The sequence below is a fragment of the Haliotis asinina genome, chromosome 16 (genome assembly GCF_037392515.1).
Source record: "Haliotis asinina isolate JCU_RB_2024 chromosome 16, JCU_Hal_asi_v2, whole genome shotgun sequence".
Taxonomy (NCBI): Eukaryota; Metazoa; Mollusca; class Gastropoda; order Lepetellida; family Haliotidae; genus Haliotis; species Haliotis asinina.
In genome coordinates, this window is record NC_090295.1 from 15,597,895 (window position 1) to 15,619,909 (window position 22,015).

General features: G+C 38.1%; 3 protein-coding genes across 4 annotated transcripts in view; 2 read left to right on the forward strand and 1 right to left on the reverse strand.

Moving 5' to 3' along the window:
• Nucleotides 1–22,015, forward strand: part of LOC137267918 (F-actin-capping protein subunit beta) — a 384,252-nt gene that overhangs the window by 251,059 nt on the left and 111,178 nt on the right. The gene's annotated exons all lie outside the window — the stretch shown is intronic.
• Nucleotides 233–7,243, forward strand: LOC137267921 (mitochondrial coenzyme A diphosphatase NUDT8-like). 2 transcript variants are annotated; one of them, XM_067802371.1, is made up of 5 exons: nt 233–295; nt 1,572–2,112; nt 3,430–3,562; nt 4,293–4,373; nt 5,681–7,243. In XM_067802371.1, the coding sequence occupies exons 2-5, from the start codon at nt 1,622–1,624 to the stop codon at nt 5,888–5,890; spliced, it is 915 nt and encodes a 304-aa protein (XP_067658472.1). In that variant the 5' UTR covers nt 233–295; nt 1,572–1,621; the 3' UTR covers nt 5,891–7,243. The 2 variants fall into 2 exon arrangements, with proteins under 2 accessions (XP_067658472.1, XP_067658473.1); XM_067802372.1 differs by having other exon boundaries at nt 252–295; nt 3,438–3,562.
• On the reverse strand, nt 8,115–21,047 carry LOC137268616 (mitotic spindle assembly checkpoint protein MAD2B-like). The gene is made up of 7 exons (XM_067803190.1): nt 20,917–21,047; nt 18,132–18,250; nt 17,198–17,370; nt 14,689–14,783; nt 13,861–13,973; nt 11,339–11,431; nt 8,115–10,759 (listed from the first exon to the last, which is right to left on the reverse strand). The coding sequence occupies exons 1-7, from the start codon at nt 20,939–20,941 to the stop codon at nt 10,718–10,720; spliced, it is 660 nt and encodes a 219-aa protein (XP_067659291.1). The 5' UTR covers nt 20,942–21,047; the 3' UTR covers nt 8,115–10,717.

Below are 22,015 nucleotides of genomic sequence, written 5' to 3' on the forward strand. Positions count from 1 at the left end.
CTGCACTTGGGCAGGCAAACCAGTCATATCACCGCTAGCCAGGTGAGTGGTTTCCGGCTCCTTTGCGTGTACCACTTGCGCCAACTTTTGTTGTGAAGAGACGGGTCTCAGCTTAGTTAAAACTGGTTCTCGACTCCCTTTGCGCACACTAACGTTCGCTTATTACGATATGCAAGATGGGGCCTAGCTTAAACTTGCGTAGTCCTTCACCTTATAAACCGGATTTAACAGCAAAGTGAAGGTCACTTCCCAACGGACCTTTGACCCAGCGCTGCTGTGACAGTTGATGATCAAGGTTAGTATACCTATCGCACATGTATTGTATACACAACTGCATTTTCAAAGTGTGGACATATAACTGTTGTATCCTAGTGCCTATTGCACACCCAGTAACTCTGGATCAACCAGGCCAGGAATGATGTAAATTGCAGTTTATCCTATTTCACTTGTCATTTACCTTTGTGGGTGGCACTGAGTGTGTGCTTTTATTAAAGTTTTAGATGACGATTTATAGGGAGAAGCATGAACATCATGAATCACAACACACACGCACGCACGCACGCACGCACGCACTACCCCCCCCCCCCCCCCCCCCCCACACACACACACACACACACAATTTATGTACAAAATCAGTTTTATCAATTTACCTGCCCAAAGCCCCACAGAAACATGTTCATAATTAAAGATGAACAAAATCAAACTCTGATACTACTCTTAAAAAGAAGTATATTAATCCATCAGGTGTATTATTGCACTCGAGTTCGATGAAAAACATAGTCGTCCGCTGCTGACTATTCGAGATGTCTCCCATTCTCGCAGCATAACGAGAAGATACCGTTGTTAGATGAAAGGAAGGGGAATCTTGTCAGAAATGGCAGGGAAAAGTTGCGATTTTTCCAAGTTGGTTAAAACTCACGAATATTCGTTACATATTGCAACATTTTGATAATTCACAGACTAGGGCCATTTCCTAGTTACTGCTCAATGATGTAAACAACCTCTAAGTATCATGCATAGGCGATCTCAGCAAAAATGTGTTTACCACGAAAATAGGAAACCCATAAGAATAGGAGACGGCCCTATACATTAAGTTCAGAATTTTGATTAACTCTAACCAGAAACCACATAATGTGTTATGCAGCTCTAACAATGCTACACTTTCTTCAAAAGACCAACAGTTCTGGGATTTTTTCCCTGCATACATATGTCCATAAGATTCCTGAAAACAAGAGTGTCTCAGCCCCCATATTCATGCCTTGGAAATACAACACACAAGACTACAAACTTAATAACAATAATAATAGTGGGTATTCTCACTGCACCTGTATCCATGCATTCAATGCTTGCTCAAGCTGCTACAAAAAGCACAATGTATACAGGAGATTACAAATATTTGGAGTTAATAAGGAAGAAAATATCTAAGAGGAGACTATGGAGAAGTAATTAATGTTTTTCCAATGTGTTTAGTCGGTTATTGATAAGTTGAAATAGGCCAATTGTTACTGTTGAACAATGATGTTAACATTTTTCCTCGACATTTACAACAATGATCCTCTATTTTCTTTCAGAATATTCCTCAATACACATTTCATTGAAAATCAAGCAACTTTACATCAATATGGAAAGTCTCAGGCTGCTGACTCAGTGGAAAAACCTACTAAAATCTGGTATCAGAAAACAAGTGCTTACCAAAAGGTGCTTCCAACACACAATGCCAGTGACATGCGGGAACCAGTGTCACCTCAGTAACCATAGTTACAGAACAAAACCTACAAGCAGTATCTTGAAGGGCAGATATGAATGGCATGCTTCATCAGCTCAGCAAATAAGACCTTGCATACTTTGTCAAGGGATAAATAGGAGGCATGACTGCAGAAAGCATTTCAGTACATCCTCTAGAAAAATGGATATAACATTAGACACTGTACTCTCCGAAAATAACAAGAAACGCGTACAAGATGACCTGTTACAAGTTCAACCCTCCAGGGGGTCAAAGCCCAAGCCAGGTCACTCAGCAGTACTTGTGCCTCTGTGTACAGTCAATGGAGAGCCAGCCTTCCTGTTTACTCTCAGGTCAAGTTCTCTACGCAGTCACAGAGGTCAAGTCAGGTGGGTAGTATTGAAAAGATAAATTTACAGTTGTGCTGGATTTATACAGATGTATGTTGTGCAAAGCAGTTCTCAGGGACCCCTGACTAATAAGTCTTGAATAAATATTTCACATTTTTAGATGCTTTGCCAAATGATCAAAGGCAGTTCTTGATCAGGCAATACAGTACATTTTTTGCGTGATGCCACACTTTATTGCCGTCACTATGCCATACTCTTCTGCCCCCTCGTTGTCAAATGTACACCTGGTAACCAACGTCATGATGCACACAGTTGTTATTGACTCATGGAGCCTCCAACAGTAAACTACTCCCCAAAACACCGTTTCTTGGTTTGCAGTTGCGTTGCTTGGCTAGCATTACTGTTGGAAACATTACATTTATGTTTTTCAACAGATGAAATGTTTCTCACAATTTAACAGCAACGAGCAACGTTTACAATATTTACATTCTCACAATGCATCCATGGAATGTACAAATTACCAACTTACTCACTCACTCATTAGTCAACTGAGCATATACTGATGTCCATAATTCCTCTTAAAGTAAAACTCCCTCAGTTATGTCCACTATCCACCTTTGATTGAGCTGATCAGTGTTACTGAATTCACTGCATTATCTTTTCATGTGTATAATGAAACAAGCAGTCAGTGAAGTTATCAGTGTTGACTTTAGTTTTCTAAGAACTGACTGTTATCAAATTATGGAGATCTAAAAATATGTTGAGCTAAAAGGGTAAGTAACCTTAAGAAAGTAACTTGTCCTAACTGATTTTCCACTTGCCACTTTCCACTTGCCCTTTTTATGACATAATCATAATCATGTAGTCGTGATAGAATGTTAATGTTTACTGGACTATTTAGTGAAAAGTGATAAGAAGCAAAGAAAGATAGCTCTACTTTAATATCATCATGATCACTGCAAAATTTTATGGCGACATTTTGAGCAGATATGAAATGAAATACAAGTTCATTTGCAGATTGAAACTGTAAGCAGAAATTATCTAGTGGGCCATAGACAACTAATTTGATTGCCCGAAATGAAAACTGACTTGCTTGGGCATCAGGCAATGGGATTTTTTTACCGCCAAAAATAATGATGTCAATGCATAAAGATACAAGCAAAGAGGTTGTTGAGTGTATGATGAGGTTGAGTATTAATTTATGCTAGATTAGTCACAAAATCAAAAAGACTAAGGCAGTGTGAGAAGATTCCAGGTTTATGGAAAGAACACTTAAGTCACAAAATGATATCCGGCTCCCGATGATGAAGAGATTTTTCTGCAGTGCTGCAGATACAGGATGTTGACGTGTTTTAGTTTTCCAGGAGGCAAGATGGATGACACAGACAGGGACCCTGTCCATACTGCCCTGCGTGAAACATGGGAGGAACTTGGCATCTCCATGGAAACTGTAGACGTTTGGGGAACAATGATGGATCTTCCAACTAGGGTAGTAAACTTAGCTTTAGTCAACTTAGTCAACTAATCTGAATAAAGAGAAGTTTCTTCTGTTCTTGTAAGAGTGAGTGAGTTAATATTTAGCATCACTGTTCTTGTAAGAGTGAGTGAGTTAATATTTAGCATCACTGTTCTTGTAAGAGTGAGTGAGTTAATATTTAGCATCACTGTTCTTGTAAGACCTCCACATCTAGTTTTATGCTAGGTTAAACATTTACAGAAACTACATGCAAACACAGAAGTTACATGCTCAAAACCTTTACCAGAAAAATTATAGGTATATGTTTAGTTAACATGACTGATAACTGATATTGTAACAGTGGTGCGTTACATAGGGGGTTACGGCACTACATATTTAGTATTTCTGAAGACAAAATAGCCAGTTTTCTGATCATACAAAATGATTGTACAGAGTTGCATCCCCTGTTTATGCCAGGATCCACTGATAATGTTAAAATCACTGAGTTGCATCCCCTGTTTATGCCAGGATCCACTGATCATGTTTAAATCACTGAGTAGAACTGGATATCTGAACATCTTAACCTACATTATTTCAGACTTTCACTTATTGCAGTGTATAATACACCTCAGGATACTGCAAAATCAACCCCTCTGTCATTATGAGAATCATCACAAGTTTCCACTTTCTTCTGTGAATCTGTCATCATGAACACAACTGTCAGGAATTACTAAAAACTACATTACCATGCTCCTGTGTTCAGGTGCCAGGGGGCAAAGTGACGCCAGTGATTGGTTACTGTGGTGAGGTGGATGTCAACAGGCTCTCTATCAGTGAGGATGAGGTGAGTTTCAGGTTCAGTAGCAATGAATGCAATATGTAGAATTTGGCCTTTAAGGGCCATAGAGATATACTTTCTGTGGACACAACCAAGATTTGTTTCAATGCTGGTCCTGAGAAAAGTCCTTCTCGTTATTTGCTATCTTCTACAGTGCGTCAATATGCAACCTCTGGTGATCAAACCCCCTCATTCAGTCTAAGTAAACTTCATCTCAGTGTATTTCGTTACACTCCACCACTGAGTTAACAAAACCTAGTAGAAGGTCGCGTCAGGTAACCTTTGAGCTACCAATAATGGTCCAATCAATAGCGAGACGGTTAAAAAGATTTAACCAATCAGACAACGGCTACTTTAGGGATCGGAGGGACTTTCAAAATATTCAGGTCACCGACACAGATCTCTCCACAAACAAAAATCAGCATATAACACAGTTATTTGACCTGCAGTATATACGCTTTGGGGTTTCTGTTGACATGGTTACCATTTGCTAATATTTCCGCAAATTAACATCCTTGAATATTGTCAAAAACACTATTTTCAGCGACTGTTGTCATGGCAGTACGTACGCCGTGTGCATCACCCGGAAGCGATCATACGCTAAATAGCAATCGGAATCAAACCTTTTCGAGATAAAAAGTTCATAAGGGATGTGCGAATGTGCACTTTCCCGATTTGGTAAGCTGTGTTCTGATTGGTCAATCTCAAAGGTTACCTGACGCGACCTTCTACAAGGTTTTGTTAGACTCAGTGTAACGAAAAGTACTGAGGATAAGTTTACTTAGACTGCCCCCTCATTAGACCACTCAAAGCATCAACCACTGAATTGTCTGCTCTTTGTTTGAATGTTTATAGTCGGCAAAACCAACAAATGAAGGGAAAGACCTAGGATTTTTTAGGAGATGGGCCATGGACCCAACCCAATTTTGGAAACAGGCGCTTTCACTGGCTGAAACAACCAATCCACGATATTATTTCATATAAATTTAAGGTGGTTCACTTAATTGTCTTTTGTGCAATTGCGGTGAACGACAACAATATTTATTGCATTGTATTAACTGAGGCAGCACTTGTATATTTTGGAAGCAGCGTTTTCATATATTTTGTGTTCACAGGACGCAACCCAAATTCCTGTTCACAGCAATTCAATTTTGATACAGAAACGCCGTGGAACCACAACCTAGCATTATCCCTGCAATGGGAATGTGTAATCCCAAAAAAGACATATGATTTATGTACGAATGTAATGATAATGGTGCAATCCGTACTTGAAATATTTTACTGGTCATATTTATTTCATCCCTTTATTTCAGGTTGAGCTAGTCTTCACACGCACAATAAAATCGATTTGCGAACCAAAACACAATGGCCTGACCCAGTTTCGAACTAGCCCTGGCTACACCCTGCCCGTGTTTCTAGGTGGGGAACATAGAATCTGGGGACTGACGGCCATGATTCTACACATGGCTCTGACCACCATTGCCCCGGGTCTGTATCGCAACAAAATCCGACATCAGTCTTGATGATGACTCTGTTTAGGATATTTATTGACAGTTATGTGTTTTATTTACATGATGGTTTGAAATGCTTAACATCTTAATGGCAAGGAATGAATCACTTTTAACTTGCCCTTTATATATTTATGAAAATATGTTCTTAATGATGTTCTCTAATTTATGGAATTATCCGGTGGTTGAAGAAGTCCAGAAAACAATATTAGGTCCAGTTTGTCTGTACCTGTACATAGACGGTGGGTTAGCCGAATAGTTAGTGTCCGCTCATCATGCCAAAGTTTTAGGTTCGATTCCTAGGTTTACTTGCCAACATGAGTACCATGTGTAAAGCCCATTTTTCTGTACTGCAGGAATATTGCTAAAAGTGGTGTAAATGCATACTCACTCACTATCAGAATGTAGTGATTATTAAGTTACATCTGAGTTGTTTAGTGATTTGTTTCCATGTACAATATCAGGCCAATCAACCGGATATTGTGTCACAAATACATTAGTATCTTGCGTGTTAAGTTGGTGATACCAGCTGGAATTTTGCTCACAAGTGTACCAGTATTTGTTAAAAAATTGTGTGATTGATAAAACTTATTTTCAATATATTTCTACTTAATGTTTTGCCATTACTCCCACAAAGTCATGATATCGTATCATATAAAATGATAATTGTTTAAAATAAGAGTAGTGGTTAGAGTGAGTGAGGGAGTTTTAGTTTTTCGCCACTTTTAGCAATGTCCCAGCAATATCACGGTGGGGGACACCAAAAATGGGCTTCACATATTGCAATCATGTGGGAAATCAAACCCAGATGTCTGGTGTGACAGCAAATGCTTTAACCATCAGGCTACCAGACCGCCCTCATGGTCAGACACATCTGTTTACTCACTCTCAGGTAGAGGGAGCTGGATTAACACTGAATATAGTCACAGCAAATCTGATATTGCTCATCGTAGCAGTTCATTACTGTTACATGTTCTATAGATGTTTAACTCAGTCCTGTTTCAGGAAATAATGTGCAGTGGAAGCTGCCCAAACTGGCGTCTGTCCAATCCGGCAAGTTATCAACAGTGGCATAAAATCTCAGACCTTGGCTTGTCCCTTTATTATCAGCTCTACAATCCAGCACATTGTCAAAACTGGGTTTTTCTTCAGTCCCAGTGGGTGCCGGTTTAGACAGCTTCCACTGTATTGAATAACATGCTGCCCCATACAGCATTGTGGTGAATGTCATGTTCATAGTATTTTTATGCAGTGTAATAATATCAAATGTACATAATGAGGTGTATTGTTAAACATGATGAATGCATGTGAAAAACTGTATGATCTTATCTTGGGGATGAATAAAACTATTATCTACATGAAGATACATGAGTGTATTGTTGGGTTGTCTGTCAGTCTCCCAGTTTGTAAGATAGCATTAGAAAGGATGGTCACTGTTCTTATGTTATCTGAGAAACACAAACAACTACAGAAAACAAGATTAGGAATTCTCGTCTGTACAGAGGCAAACACTTCTGTGATTTAACAAGACGAGACTTCTACTTTTCTGATGTCTGATCATCAAAGCAGATGATTTACTTGTTGAATGACAAGACATGTTCGTCTGCTGAAACATTTCAGAACAACAAAATGTCTGTTTGATCAAATACTCAGAATCTGCAAAATTCTTTTAACAGTACTAACCAGTATGAGTTTTCAGTATCCACTAAGGTATGGTTGTTTACTCTTTATGCAATAAAAGTGTTAAGTTCAAATATACTGGACAAAAGTAGTTAGGGATATATGTATATTTTCAAATTCTGAATAATGATCCATTTGTTCATGACACACTGATGAATTATCAATCCTGAAAATACAAATATCCCTTACTTTTTTTGTCCAGTATATCAGGAACACCAGAACTTCAGTCAAAGTCAACATGAATCATAACATATTTCAGTTTAGTTTAGTTTTACGACACTGTTAACAATATTCCATCCTTATCTTCTGGGTCTTCTGAGCAAATTCTGCCACCACTATGGCATTCAGCTGAAACGTTCTGATGCCTAACAAATAGGAGGACACTGGCTACACAACCACCCATCTATTTGTGCAGGTAATGACTTTCCAATTTCTGACTTTCATATTTGACAGTTCAATATCAATACAAGTCATATGAAAGAAAGCTGAGCTGACCATTCAAGCCACTTTGATGTTATTTTCACCTGCCAGAAAAAAAAGAAGGTAGTCAAACAGCAACTTCACAACATTGACATTTTTTTTAATATTCCATATAATTAATAATATTCCATGATGTGATCTTGACAGAATTTTATTAAGGCACATGTGCAGACATTCAACAAAGTATAATGAAATATGTCTCTAAATGTACATCAATAACAATGCAAAACTGTGTCATGGGTTTTAATACCAACACTTCAGTGGAATGTTTTATGTGTTCAATTACAAAATACAACGTGAACATGAGATCCAATTTGTCAGAATGATCAGATTATTGTAAGACCTACAGTACAGAACCTGTCACATGATTCTGTATGCTGAATGTGGCAACTTAGTGGTCACATCATTGAGAACGTGCAGAGCAGAAGTCTTACTTGAATAAAAGTTTTCATAGCAAGTTACAGTCAACTACAATGAAAACAAGAGTCATCAGGAAATGACAAATCATCCTGGCCCCTACATATTTGAAAGAAGATATCATTTGACAGTTACTTTAGTCCAACGTAATTTTTTAAACTTAGTCCATATTGTTTCCACTGAAATCATGAAAAATATAAATGCCAAAATCAGTAACCATTTTAGGTTCATTTTCATATACCTAATTTGTAGAAAAATATTTAACATTTTTATAGTTATGCTATGGAAAGAAAATGATTATGGAGGGATAGATGGACGAAGCACTACATGCCTTAAGGATAAAAATGACAAGTGAAAAATGTAGCAAACTGTTGCGTTTATTTTTGTTCCACCTACTTTGTATTTCAATCGAAATACATAAAATAAATTACAGTTATAATAAAAAAAATTATTGCTCACTTTGAGTTGGAAACTTTTGTTATAACGAGTGCAGAAATGAATTCCACTTATACATTTTAAGGCCATGTTTTAATTTAGGGATTCTGGTCTACGTCATAAGAATGGCTGCCTTTAGATGATAATTGTCTCAATTATGTATCACAGTATGAAAATTTGTCATATGATACAAAAGTTTTCAAAAGCTTTAGTAGGTCAAGTCAAAGAAAAAGAAAGCATGTCTGACGGCAGAGTATACAACGAGGTGTGTTTCACCACACAGACATTGAAAACACCAGGATGGTGTTTAACTGATATGACTTAGTTGTTTTACATTTGTATGTGTGATTAGCAAATTATTTGTGTGTGCAAAATAATATTAGACATACAAACAGATACAAACTGTTGATAAAAACTGACAACTTTCAGCAGACAAATACATGTTAACAACAAATGTGACTGTTTTCACATACATTACAATTATATGTTGACAATACAGGTAAAACTTAAAGAACTTATATGAAATATAATATCAGTACTCTGGCTCATTCAAAAGAAATTCGGAGAATCCTAAACTAACATGGATAATGTGAGCTAATATTACCCCAGAAATGAGAAAACAATGCAACCCACTCCTTAGAAAAACATATACAACCCCCTCATTCATTCATTCATTCATTCATTCATTCATTCATTCATTCTAAACGCCCAAGATGTGAGAAGATAAAAGACAAGACAAAAAATTAGTTTACAATTTACATAAAAAGTTTGCGAAAAAAAAATGCTCAGCATAAACATAACTGTTACCCTTTGTATAATAAGTGCTTATACAAATAACCACTCTGTTCACCAGTTTAAATACAGTGCAGCTTACATCTTGGTCAACACATCATAATTCAAATCTATCAAAATCCTGTTCTGACAACATAACAAGACCTTTCTGTTTCTTGTATTGTTAAACATGAATTGCTGAATGAAAAGTAAGCAGATACATAAGTCCCTAAGATTCCTTCCCTTCTACATAGAGATGATTTGTCAAAATGACATTGAATATAAAACATACTGACTGCAGAACCAACTAATTATGCCCTACTGACTCCTGTTGTCCAGTAGGTGGCCTACAACCCAAGAAAAAGGTTACAATCTTTAACTGTGAATAAAGCTTTCAGACCTCTTAGATGGTCTTCTTTGCTGTTGTGGTAATGCTTTTACACAACACTATCTACCTGTGAATATAATCTATAGGAGATTACTTATGACATGACAAATATCAATTTGTACAGATATCTTCTGACAAGCCACTGTTCTTTTGTGTTTCAAACCACACCAACTGTCTGAAGGCCCACATTTTGGAGTCAACAACTTTTAAGAAATTGGTACTGAGAGAAAACCAGTGGATCCTCACATGGTCAAGGGACATATTTATGTTCACTGTAACTAAGTTCAATATCATGTTGCATAGATAGTTTTAAATTCCATTACTCAAAACATCAACCAGGAACAACAAGAACAAAATTTTCCCTGCAATGTCAGGCAATCATGGATAAAACTGCAATATCAGATTTCAATATGACAACTGTGTCAGGAAATTTGCAGCTGAGGAAGTCAGTGTTACAATAAACATGCTCTTGAGATACAGTTTCTCAAAATTTCTGGTAACTTTTGTGGTTAAATATTTTAGTGGGATCTTGCCTTTATTGTTCATGCACTGAAAAAACTACATGGTTTCAAGCTTGAGAGAAGAAGAAAGCCCAACACATACTTGTACAAAAAAGTTTACATTAAATCCATCCAAGTGCAAACATACACCAACACACAACAGACTGGACATCAAGATGTCTTCTTTGCACTTTCTTCAACAAACAGTTGCATCTGAAAAAAAAGAGAATTCAATTAGGCTAATCAATAACTCTGAATAAAAAAAAATAACAAAAAATAACTTAGCATAAGGCTCCAATGTAAAACAAGGTAACCCAGTTATCACTAATTTGACTTGGTCGCATACCTCAGACATACAATATTACATATATCAGAGCTATAGAGAATATTAAGTGTCCCATCTGAAGATGATTAGTATGCAACTATATTGGTCAACTTTGGTTACAATACTTTTATCATTCAAAACAAAAAGAGGTGTGATATACCAAATTCCAAATGAAACCTTGTCAGTGTATACGCAGTGGCATAAAATGATTTTCTCCAGCCCTTCAGTTTGTTTGTTTGAAGCCACACACAACAATGTTTGTAAATAATCAAATCTGGATCAGACAATTGAGTGATCAACATGCATTGATTTACACAATTGCGAAATGATGATGTGTCACTTCTTTTGACAAGCAATAGTTGCTGCAGGTAAGCTCTAACTCAGATCTCACCCAGGTCACTAAAGTTAGCAAATGCATTTCTAAGAACTGCAAGCTGGAACATAATTTCTCTGATATAATCATCTACCTTAAAGAAGTCAGATTTCATAGACTTGAGAGGCACAAGCTTTGAATCTTCCATTTTCTGCTGTTTCTCATCAGCTTCAACCCAGGGAAAGTTCTGGAAACAAAAAGGGAACAAGAGTCATCAGAAGATGACATATCCCCCCGGCCCTCGCATGTTTGAAAGGACAAATAATCTGAGAGTTACTCATTGTTTTTTTAGGCTAAGTTTGAATCGTTTCCATGGAATTCATGGAAATTATAAAGGCCATATATCTGTAACCAGCAAAGTCACAATTTCATATATCTGCCAAGATCTGTTGAAAGATATGAAATGGTTTTCAAGTTGTGCTCTGGGAACGAAGCCCACCCCTTCATTTTGAGACTAAGTCCGAAACGTTTCCATGCAAACCAAGAAAATAATAAATCACAAAAACCTTTAAGAACCAAAAGGCAGCACTTTGGGGTCTGCCACACATATCTAGAAAGTTTTACTAACAGATATTAAGAAGTTTTTGAGTTCTGCTCTGGAAATGAAACCCACCTCTCTCTTTCAGACTAGGTCCAAAATGTTTCCATGGAAACCGAGAAAATAATAAATCACAAGATGCTGTACATAGCAAAAGGCACCACTATAGGTTCTGATTGATATATCGACCAAGTTTTGCACAAAAAACATTGAACGGTTTTTGAGTTCTGCTCCTGAAATGAAGCCCACCCCACCGTAAGACTAACACCAACATGTTCCATGGAAAAAAAAGATATAAATGCCAAAAATTTGTAAATAGCAAAAGGCACAACCATAGGCTGAGATTACTATATCTATCAAGTCTGGTTTAAAAATATTGAACGGTTTCTGAGTTATGCTCCGGAAACAAAATGATTACGGATGGACGGATGGACGGACGGATGGGCAGACAAGAGCGTCGGCTATGTTCCCCCCGCATTACATGCCTGGGGGATAAAAACGCTTTAAAATATAACACAGGCATCTTGGGTATAAAAAAAACAAACAAATATAATCAATAATAATGGCATTTTCAATGAGCTGCCTCAATGCCATAAAGGTATGCTCAAAGCACATGAATACATTATTACCCCAGATAACCAAAGCTGCTGGTAGGAGCTAGAAGGTTATGGTCTCATGACTTTATCCCATCGGGTACCCATTTTCTGCTGGGTGAACAGGTGATTTTGAACAGACTCACTGTCTAAGGTGAGACCACATGTATCACATGTACTTCATTGTGGGGAAGGACTGATGTCCTAAAGAACACTCAGGACTTAAGCTGCCAAATGGTCACCCATCAAAGTGACTTTCAGCACCCAACTGATTACTGACCTGCACAGGACCACACACCACCACATAAAAACAGCAGATGTAGGGGTCATTTAAGGTTAAATATTCAATCTTGTAGGCATTACTTTCAAACAATTAAGCTGTCACACACTGTTTCAAACATACATTGAAGCATATTCTTCCATCGTACCAAGTGTTTGTTATCATGATCAAAATAATAGCCAATGTACTGAAAAACAAGCTTGCTATTACTGTGTGGCAATTCATTGACCTTGTGCACAACATTAAGACATACATTCTTGCAAAACATGCAACAATTAAGGACTGAGTTCTGTACCACTATGAGAGTGAGTATGGTTTTATGCTGCTTTTAGCAATATTCCCACAATATCAGGGCAGGGTCACCAGAAAAGGGCTTCACATATTGTAGGGAATCAAACCCGCATCTTTGACGTGATGAACAAATGCGTTAACCACTAAGTTATCCCAATGCCCTGACAATTAATAAGGTCAATTACATGGTGCTGAATTCCATGATGCATGGACATGCCATTAGCACATTCAATATAATTAACATAATTATCCCAGCCAAAACAATTTTGAACAACTTAACTTAAACTTCAACTGATTTGTGACCACGGCCTAGATTTTCGAAGCTCTCTTAGCGCTAAGATAGTCATAAGTGCCATTCAAAAACATTAACTTACGACTTTCTTAGCACTAAGAGAGCTTCAAAAATCTAGGCCCTGGGTTCTATGCACAAGACCACACACCACCACAAAATAGTGACCCTTATTCTCATTCTTATTCTCGAAACGCTCATAGCCCTAAGAATTCTTAACTTTGATCATAGCCATTGTGTTAAGAATAGGCTTAAGAAGTTTGTAGGGCTATGAACGTTTCGAGACTAGCTAGCCAGGTGTATATGTATTTTATGCTGCTGAAACCAACAGGCCTGGTTACAGAGCAGTGAGACCTATGGAAATGGTCATGTTGTATATAATATAATCCACACAAGTTACTAAAGGAACAGTGAGACATCTTGGAAATGATTGGCTTAGAGAGTTCTATACCATCGTCATGACAACATAGCTGTATATGAACCAGATATACCTCTAGACATCATTCAATGGTCTGGAGTGCAGAAATACCTTGAGTCTTCCTGGAAACAACAGGTTGCGAGAGATTTATATTACTGTCAGGACAATATAGCTGTATATGAACCAGATCTGCTGCACATTACTCACTGGTCTGGAGTGTAGAATCTCCTCGAATCTCCCAGGGACTTTGATAACCTGTTTCTCATCCAACTTCTGTGCTGCAGACTCACGTGTGTGGATGTGCACAGTCCAAGTGCAATCTGGGAACACAAGCAGACCAAACATTTCACATTCAAGTGGGTGTGTCCATGCGTGTGAAATGAACTTCACATATTGTATCCATGTGGGGAACCAAATCCAGACCTTTGGGCTGATGAGTAAAGGCTTTAACCCTAGCTTCCTCCACTGCCCTATTTCATACTGGAGAGTGTGCAAGTAAATGATTGAATGAAATACTGAGTGAACAAGTCAGGCAATGATGGAAATGAAATATTTCAGCTTTATTATGGTGATAATTCTATTTCAGCTTTATTACAGATAATACTGCCAAAGGGAGAACAGTGGCAGTGGGGTAGTCTAGTGGTTAAAGCGTTTGCTCGTCACTCTGAAGACCCAGGTTCGATTCCCCACATAAGTACAAGTGTGAAGCCCATTTCTGCTGTCCACTGTCACAAGCAGGTGTAAATCAAGTCACTCACTCACTCATTCACTGACGGACAACAACCAATTCATAAGGGGCACCACTGAAAGTTATAGACAATTCCACAGCAGTTTACAAAAACAATCCATGTTTTACTAAAGTCTAATGTACACAATTTTGCTAAGAGAGACAACCAGCCCCAACAGCCTGAACACAGATCCTACAGCACACCATCACTGCCATGTGATAACTCCAAGTATCCCTCATCAACACCATCATTCCCAATCCCAACCCTGCACCAACAGTACTATGTGATAATTGCACATATCCCCTACCTTCAGGAAGTGGCTGCAGTACAGAGTCACAGATATTCAGCTTCAGTAGAAACGCCCTCAGGGATTGTTCCAACTGGAACAGATACTCATCTGTCCTGCAACCACAATCATACTTTTACATGAAACACTTATTTTAACAATAGCCCAGGTCAGTAATGTCCACAAAACATATTCTGCTACATCAACCATAATTTTCACAAAAAGAAGTACACAATCATACATTAAAGGTCACATGCAGCATAAAACACAACTTTGCAGATTCTGATACCTGTCGATATGTACTTACTGAAACAAATGATCAAATATGCCAATTCAACCTACAAAGTTGAAAAACAAACACGATGAGATAAAGCCAGCAAAATCAGAGTTCAAATAATTCACTAATTTTCCCACAGCACTTCTGATTTGTGATTATACGATTATAATTCTGTTTATTTGGGTTTTTTTCTTTTTCAGCAATTCATTTTATATATCATGGATAAATAACTGTGTTTTAATTAGTTTTTGTTTTAGTAATACAAAATCCAAACATGCACCTAAAGGCAAAATGTCAACCATCTTCAACAATATTTCGGCCAATACTATGTCAGTTGGGATATATACATTCACTTTAGCCTCCATTTGATGCAATAAAAGATTTACTATCCCTTATAACAAACAACTACATGTGAACCAGATAAGTGAAACACTTGTCACACATGTGAACAATTATTCTGTACATCGAAAATTGCCAAATGTGGTGTTGCCCGTGTTTGCCAAACTGGTTTCAATCACCAGTTGTGTGTTGGATGTGAGTAAAGAGCATTCAAGGGACACAACTCGATGGGGTTCATTTGAATTGATGCAACATCACACACACACTTTCAACTCCCTAGACCTTGTAACAACAGAAGAGATGATGAAAATGAGAACTAACAGTAAAGAAGTCTTTGAAGGGCATTTAGAAGTGAAATACATAAGAATGACCATCCACTACAACTCCTGCCACCATCCTCAGATCAAGCAAGCTATCATCGCCACCCTTACCAGACGTGCCAAAGCCCTCTGCCATCCTGATGTCCTGAACAATGAACTGGACCACCTCAGGAAGACATTCACTATACTCAACGGTTACCCTGCCCAACTCGTCACAGCCACCATCAACAAGACCCTCAAGGACCGAGAACCCCGCCTCAAGCCTTCTCCATCACCCATCAGAGTAACCATACCCTACCTTGGCCCCATCAGTCATCAGATATCACGTTTCATCAAGACCAAAGCCGGCATCAATGTCACCTTCTCCAGCGGCAAGACCATCAAAACCTACCTAAAAGGCAACGGTAAAGGACCTAGCTGTTAACACCCTAACCCAAGAGGATGCATCTACCAGATCCCTTGCAACTGTGGTGACCTATAGATTGGAGAAACGCTGAGACCAATCAACACCAGAATGAGGGAACACCAGACCTCCGTCAGCAAACTCGACCAGAAATCGGCCATCTCTGAACACATTCTCAAGAACCCTGGACATTCAATTCAATGGAAGAACGCTAGGATACTATCTACCAACAACAACAACTGGCGCCAAAGGAAACTACAAGAGGCCATCGAGATCCTGAGACAGAAACCAGTAATCAACTGTGACCAAGGAGCGTACCTACCAAGTGCCTGGGACTTATTGATAAATTAATCTTGTCTATCTGTGTACATTCTATCTATGTAACTCATTAGTGTTTACACAACAGGGTGCCAATGTGTAGCCAATCTACCCCTGTACATCCTTATCAACTTGTGTTTGTACATCATCAACCCTCATGCAATCATGTTCATCAGCCCTCATGTAAATCATGTGCATCAACCCTCAAGTAAATCATGTTCATCAGCCCTCATGTAAATCATGTTCATCAACCCTCATGTAAATCATGTTCATCAGCCCTCATGTAAATCATGTTCATCAACCCTCATGTAAATCATGTGCATCATCCTTAATCCCCAATCATGTGTTATGTAAACATCATCCTATCATGCGTAGCGTATCACCATTGGCTTCTATCCTTATCCCCAATCATGTACATCGTCCTTATTCCCTATCTGTGTTATGTAAACATATCCTATCATCTGTAATGTATTACCATAGGCTTCCATCATTGTTATCATTACTGTCGGCTTCCAATCAGTGCTTGTTTATGCTGACTTCTAGCTTTCATTAATTCATTCCACTTGCTACTTTGTTATTGTTTACCTGTACATATAAATATAGCTCTGTACCCCATTCTCATTCACCTGATGAAGGAGTAAGCATTGACTCCAAAACGTTGTGTTCTCATAATAAAGAAGTTGATATCCATAAAAATCTTCATTCTAACAGTTAAGAACGCCAAATGGAAAACTATGCATCTCAACATAAACTCACTTTCAGCCTAACAACTCAACTATGTTCAAAATACAACACATAAGTTAACAAGTGCCTATTACAACCTAAAATCAGCCTGATTCTGCAGCCAGCAATGTGAATTCATTTGGAACTTACTTTGACCTGGTGTTGTTTGTGTCAGTTATCTCAAACACAAATCTCTCCAGTGGGGAGTTATCTGCCCTTAGAACAACAATGGCCACTGTCTCAACCTCTCCCTGCTCCAGCAGCCACCTGACCCCATCGACAACGTGGATAACATACTCCTTCACTTCAGGGTGCAGACACATCTGTCGATAAATAAATATCAACTTATACACAGGCATATCAGACACATCTGTCAATACCAAATGTATATCTTATGTCACAATCTGGGGTGATGGGGTAGCCAAGTGGTTAAAGTGTCTGGTTTGCAATGCCAAAGGCACAGGTTCGATTCCCCACACAGGTAAATGTGTGTAGCCTATTTCCAGTGTCCCCTGCCATGATACTGCTAGAATATTGCTCAAAACAGCATAAAATTACACTCATTCACTCTTAGTCCTACATGTCATAGTGTGTCTTTTTCCTCTTTGATACAAGTACAGGTATCAATTCTTCCACATCGAGCACATTCCATTTAACATGGAACACTGAACATGAGAAGGTGGTTCAATATCTATTTTTTAAAACAAAACATAATGTCATGAGAATATTTTGTTCTAGAAATTACAAGTATTTCATTAATAATCATTTGTTCATAATACATGAAAAGTAACAAAAGACAACAAAATTATGACATGAAAATGCCTATCTTCATATCCAGCCATCCTCACACATGAAATAATAAATAATCATAATAAACCTGATTAAGCAAAATTATCATATATCACTTTTAAATACCAAAACATTTTGCCATTGAAACATCATGGCACACTGTTTAACGGAGAAGTTTTAAAGTAACAAAGAAATTGTTGTATGTTAAAGCTGGGAAACAAGAAAACATGGATCAATATACTAAGAATTTTTTAGCTGAAATATTTTATAAAATATTTTGAAAAGTGGGACGTACTTGAACTGGGACATTGTACTTCTTCCTCTTCACAAACACTCCTGCTGGGTAGAGGCCTTGGTTGTACAAGATGCTATGCACGGCCACTTCCAGAAACTCACTGAGGACATCTGATGACACTAAGACAAAAATGAACTTCTTTTTAATGCATAAGTTTTGGGGGTTTTTGGGACCACACCTTCTCAGTAGCTCAGAGATTTTTTAACTTTTTCAGTTGATTCCATCAGGGCTCACTTGCACAAAGTGATCTTAGCGTTACAATGATTGTTAAGTATGGGAGTTATGATCACCTTGTGCAACAGGACCCAGGTTTTCAACTCACACCTTACTACCAAGGCCCCATTTCTCAAAGCAATCATACCACTATGACTGTCAACCTACTATGACTATCTATACTGTAACATAGACTTATGAGTGTTGTAGCAATATCATAACTTTATGAAACAGCACACCCAGTCTGTGATAAAACCCACACAGCCACCAAGGTTTCCACTAAAATTGAATTCTGTCAAGTGATAATCCACATGACATACATTGTAACCCAATGACAATTATGTAAATTGGCACAAATCCCATAAGCCAAAGTTTTGAACATACAATGCCTTTTAGAAAGCTTAAAGGTCATGTGCAACGTAAAACACAACTTTGCAGATTCGGATACCTTTCGGTATGCACTTACTGAAACAAATCATCAAAAATGCCTATTCAACTTATAAAGTTGAAAAAACACGATGAAAACAAGAGCCCATGAAATCCGAGTTCAAACGATTCACTAAAATTCCCCCAGCGCTGGGGGGAAAAAGTGGTTTCAACAGCTGTGCTGCGCTGCGCCCATAATCCATGCACAGTGAATAGGTTCGCAGAGCTCGAAACAGTATACATGCCCAGAGTGTAAGATCGTGAGCAGCAGTCTAATCTTGGTTGTGTACACAAACAAGTAAATAATCTGCTCGTTACATAAAAAAAAAAACTTGTGGTAAGCAGGCTCTGTCCCAGAGAAAGCTCAATGTCTGGTTTATTGACACCTATATGTCTGCCTGCCTGTCTGCTAAAGACAATATGCAATACACAGCTTCAATCATTGACCACATGCAATTTAAACTTCACAACTATCAGGCTATATGCCATAAACAAACTAAATTGATTTATGACAAGTGCACCAGATTCCTGTCTCAGCCATATTATGTAATTAGGCAGGTGAGATACTTGTACACATGACTTGTTTTTATGTCTGTGGGTTGCAAACAAACTACATCCACTTTTCGCGAATGACTGGATCTGACGGAAACTGGTGCAAACTCTTGCCAGTTTCAAGTCCTGCTTTCTACTTGGACGAACGACAGTTTCTAGTTCACCATCTCTACTGCGATAATTTTTTACTGGATCGAACATAAATTCAGAGAAACATGTATTTGCAAAACCCAACATCTCTATATATTCATTCCTTATGGATATCAACTTCTTCTTGTGTATATGATTTTGTTTGATAACAGTATCTGAATCCATACTGAAACAACGCATCAAGTACAATAAAAGAAATTGTTATCCATAAAGAATCTTACTATCTTGTGACTCGCCATACTTGATTATAGTTGCTTTGTTCAAATACTCCTCCTGGTGCAAGGTTGTTCAAATAATCTGGAGTCAGACAATAATATATTTTATAAAATGTTATGAGCTTAGAGCGGTGTCGTCTTTCTTTCACTGTACTATAGTTGGTTTCCCTGTATAGTTTATGATGACTTGTGCCACAAACCTTGCCGCATATGGGCCGTAAAGCGTCTAAATGCAAGTTCTCCAGTAAGTTTGCCTGATCAATCGTACAGTTATCCAAGACATGACTGCAGTTGTCAAAAAGTGGTAAGATAAAGGAATTATATAAGGTGTTTAGAGTTTTCCGAGATAAACAGTATTTCAAACTTCTCAGACAATGATCATTGGACCAATTTTCTTTATCATGTTGAGTATATGAACTTTCGCTTTGAAGTGTAATACCTAGATGTTTATGGTTGTCAACTTCTTTAATAACTTTGCCATTCATAAATAAGTGGGGCCTGACATAATTTTGTGTTATTCAAGTGAATGTTACACTCTCAGTCTTAATAGGATTAAAACTAACATGCCACTTTTCAGCCCAATCTGAATTTTTTGCCAAATCTCAGAGAATTTAACACCGAAAGTGTTAAAACAATTAAAAAATATTCAAGAATTGAATGCTGATTGTGAGAACTGTGTTGACTAGGGTCAGTGTGGCCATTTTGTCGTGCTGGCATTATGTACATGAATTATACTGCCTGTAAATTATGCATGTGCATCTTGCTATTTGGCACGTCTGTTTTTGAAATTGCCATGCATTCTGGGCAACTATCTAATTCATCCAAGACCACCCCAATCACATCTACCAATCGCATGAGTATTATCTCCCCATAATAATGGGCCTATTCTGAGAAATCCTTGCCGTGATAAAGAAATCAAATCAAATCAAATCAAACCATTGAATAAATGACTATTTTGTCTACATCCATACCACTTCTTGATCGTCATCAACTGATATCGTGTTGAATAGTCCGTTGATGACGATCAAGAAGTGGTATGGATGTAGATGACGAGATGTGTTGCTTGTTAATTCATCGTAGCTGCGTGCACGTGGTAAAACGCTTTGAACAGGATATGGTAAAATACGAAAATTATCGAAAAGTATAGTGCAAAATTGGATCGTGCTTCAATGTATTTCAGAGATACGAATGCAAAGATGAACAATTAAAATGTGCATGCAGAATATTACCTCGTAGACAACTAACGTTTTCCATAATCTATATGTATTTCAATATCAAAACGTTTCTCTATCGTTTATCATGCATTTTCGCTAAACTGCACAGTGACAATGCTTAACAAAAATCCAAGGGAGGCCACTCTATTTTATATTTGCCACCGTTCGTTTGAATGCAATTGCCAAATTTTCTCAGTTCGAATATGTGGCCGTAGATTATTTTGTAAATTTATTTATTTATTTTTAAATATCAATATAATATCTGCAAGTAGTGCACTTTTCCGGGCGCACTTTTTCCGATTTTTTCGGATGGATATACTCGCACCAAGGGTAAGCCAACCCTAACCTTTACTCACTAACCCTAGCCGAGAGCCGCGATGCGGTCCTATACAGTCAAGACATGACTGTATAGGACCGCATCGCGGCTCTCGGCTACACTAACCCCAAGGATCTAGAAGGGGGTGCCCAAGGGCTAAGGATCTAGAAGGGGGCTGCCCAAGGGCTAAGGATACAGCAGTACGCTCATTAGCAAATGCTCAGCAGTCCCCGGGTAGCGCGCCCGGTAAACTGCACTCTAGCCTAATATCTTAGATATTATACGAGTCAATGCTCAATTTTTACTGTCACTACTGCAGAACAATACCCGAGAAACAATACAAAATACAAAATAAGATGATACTTTATCGACACAAAGGAATATTGTCCTGCAACATATGATGTTCATACGGATACGTGGAATACAAAAATTACTGAAATACATACATAAACATATAACAGAGTTTTGTGTACCTAATGGGTAATTTTAACTGCTATTCAATACAGAGACGAAATCTTAAAGATTCACATGGCACCGGGGATCACTGAGAGACGGAGTTCTTCAAGCAGCTAGGATAATGCCAGGACTCAGTGTATGTTCAGTGAGAACATTAGTGTTTTTCCATGGACTTTCAAATCGCCAACGACATCGAAAATGTGTGGGATGACGTCTGCAGGCGCGGATACATGTACGTGAACGTCAAGCGGCTCCTCGGACATCAGTCGCGGAGATTGCACGAGGAATGGACCAGAATTGCACATGGCCGATTTCAAGGACACATTAAAGCAATTTAGTGAC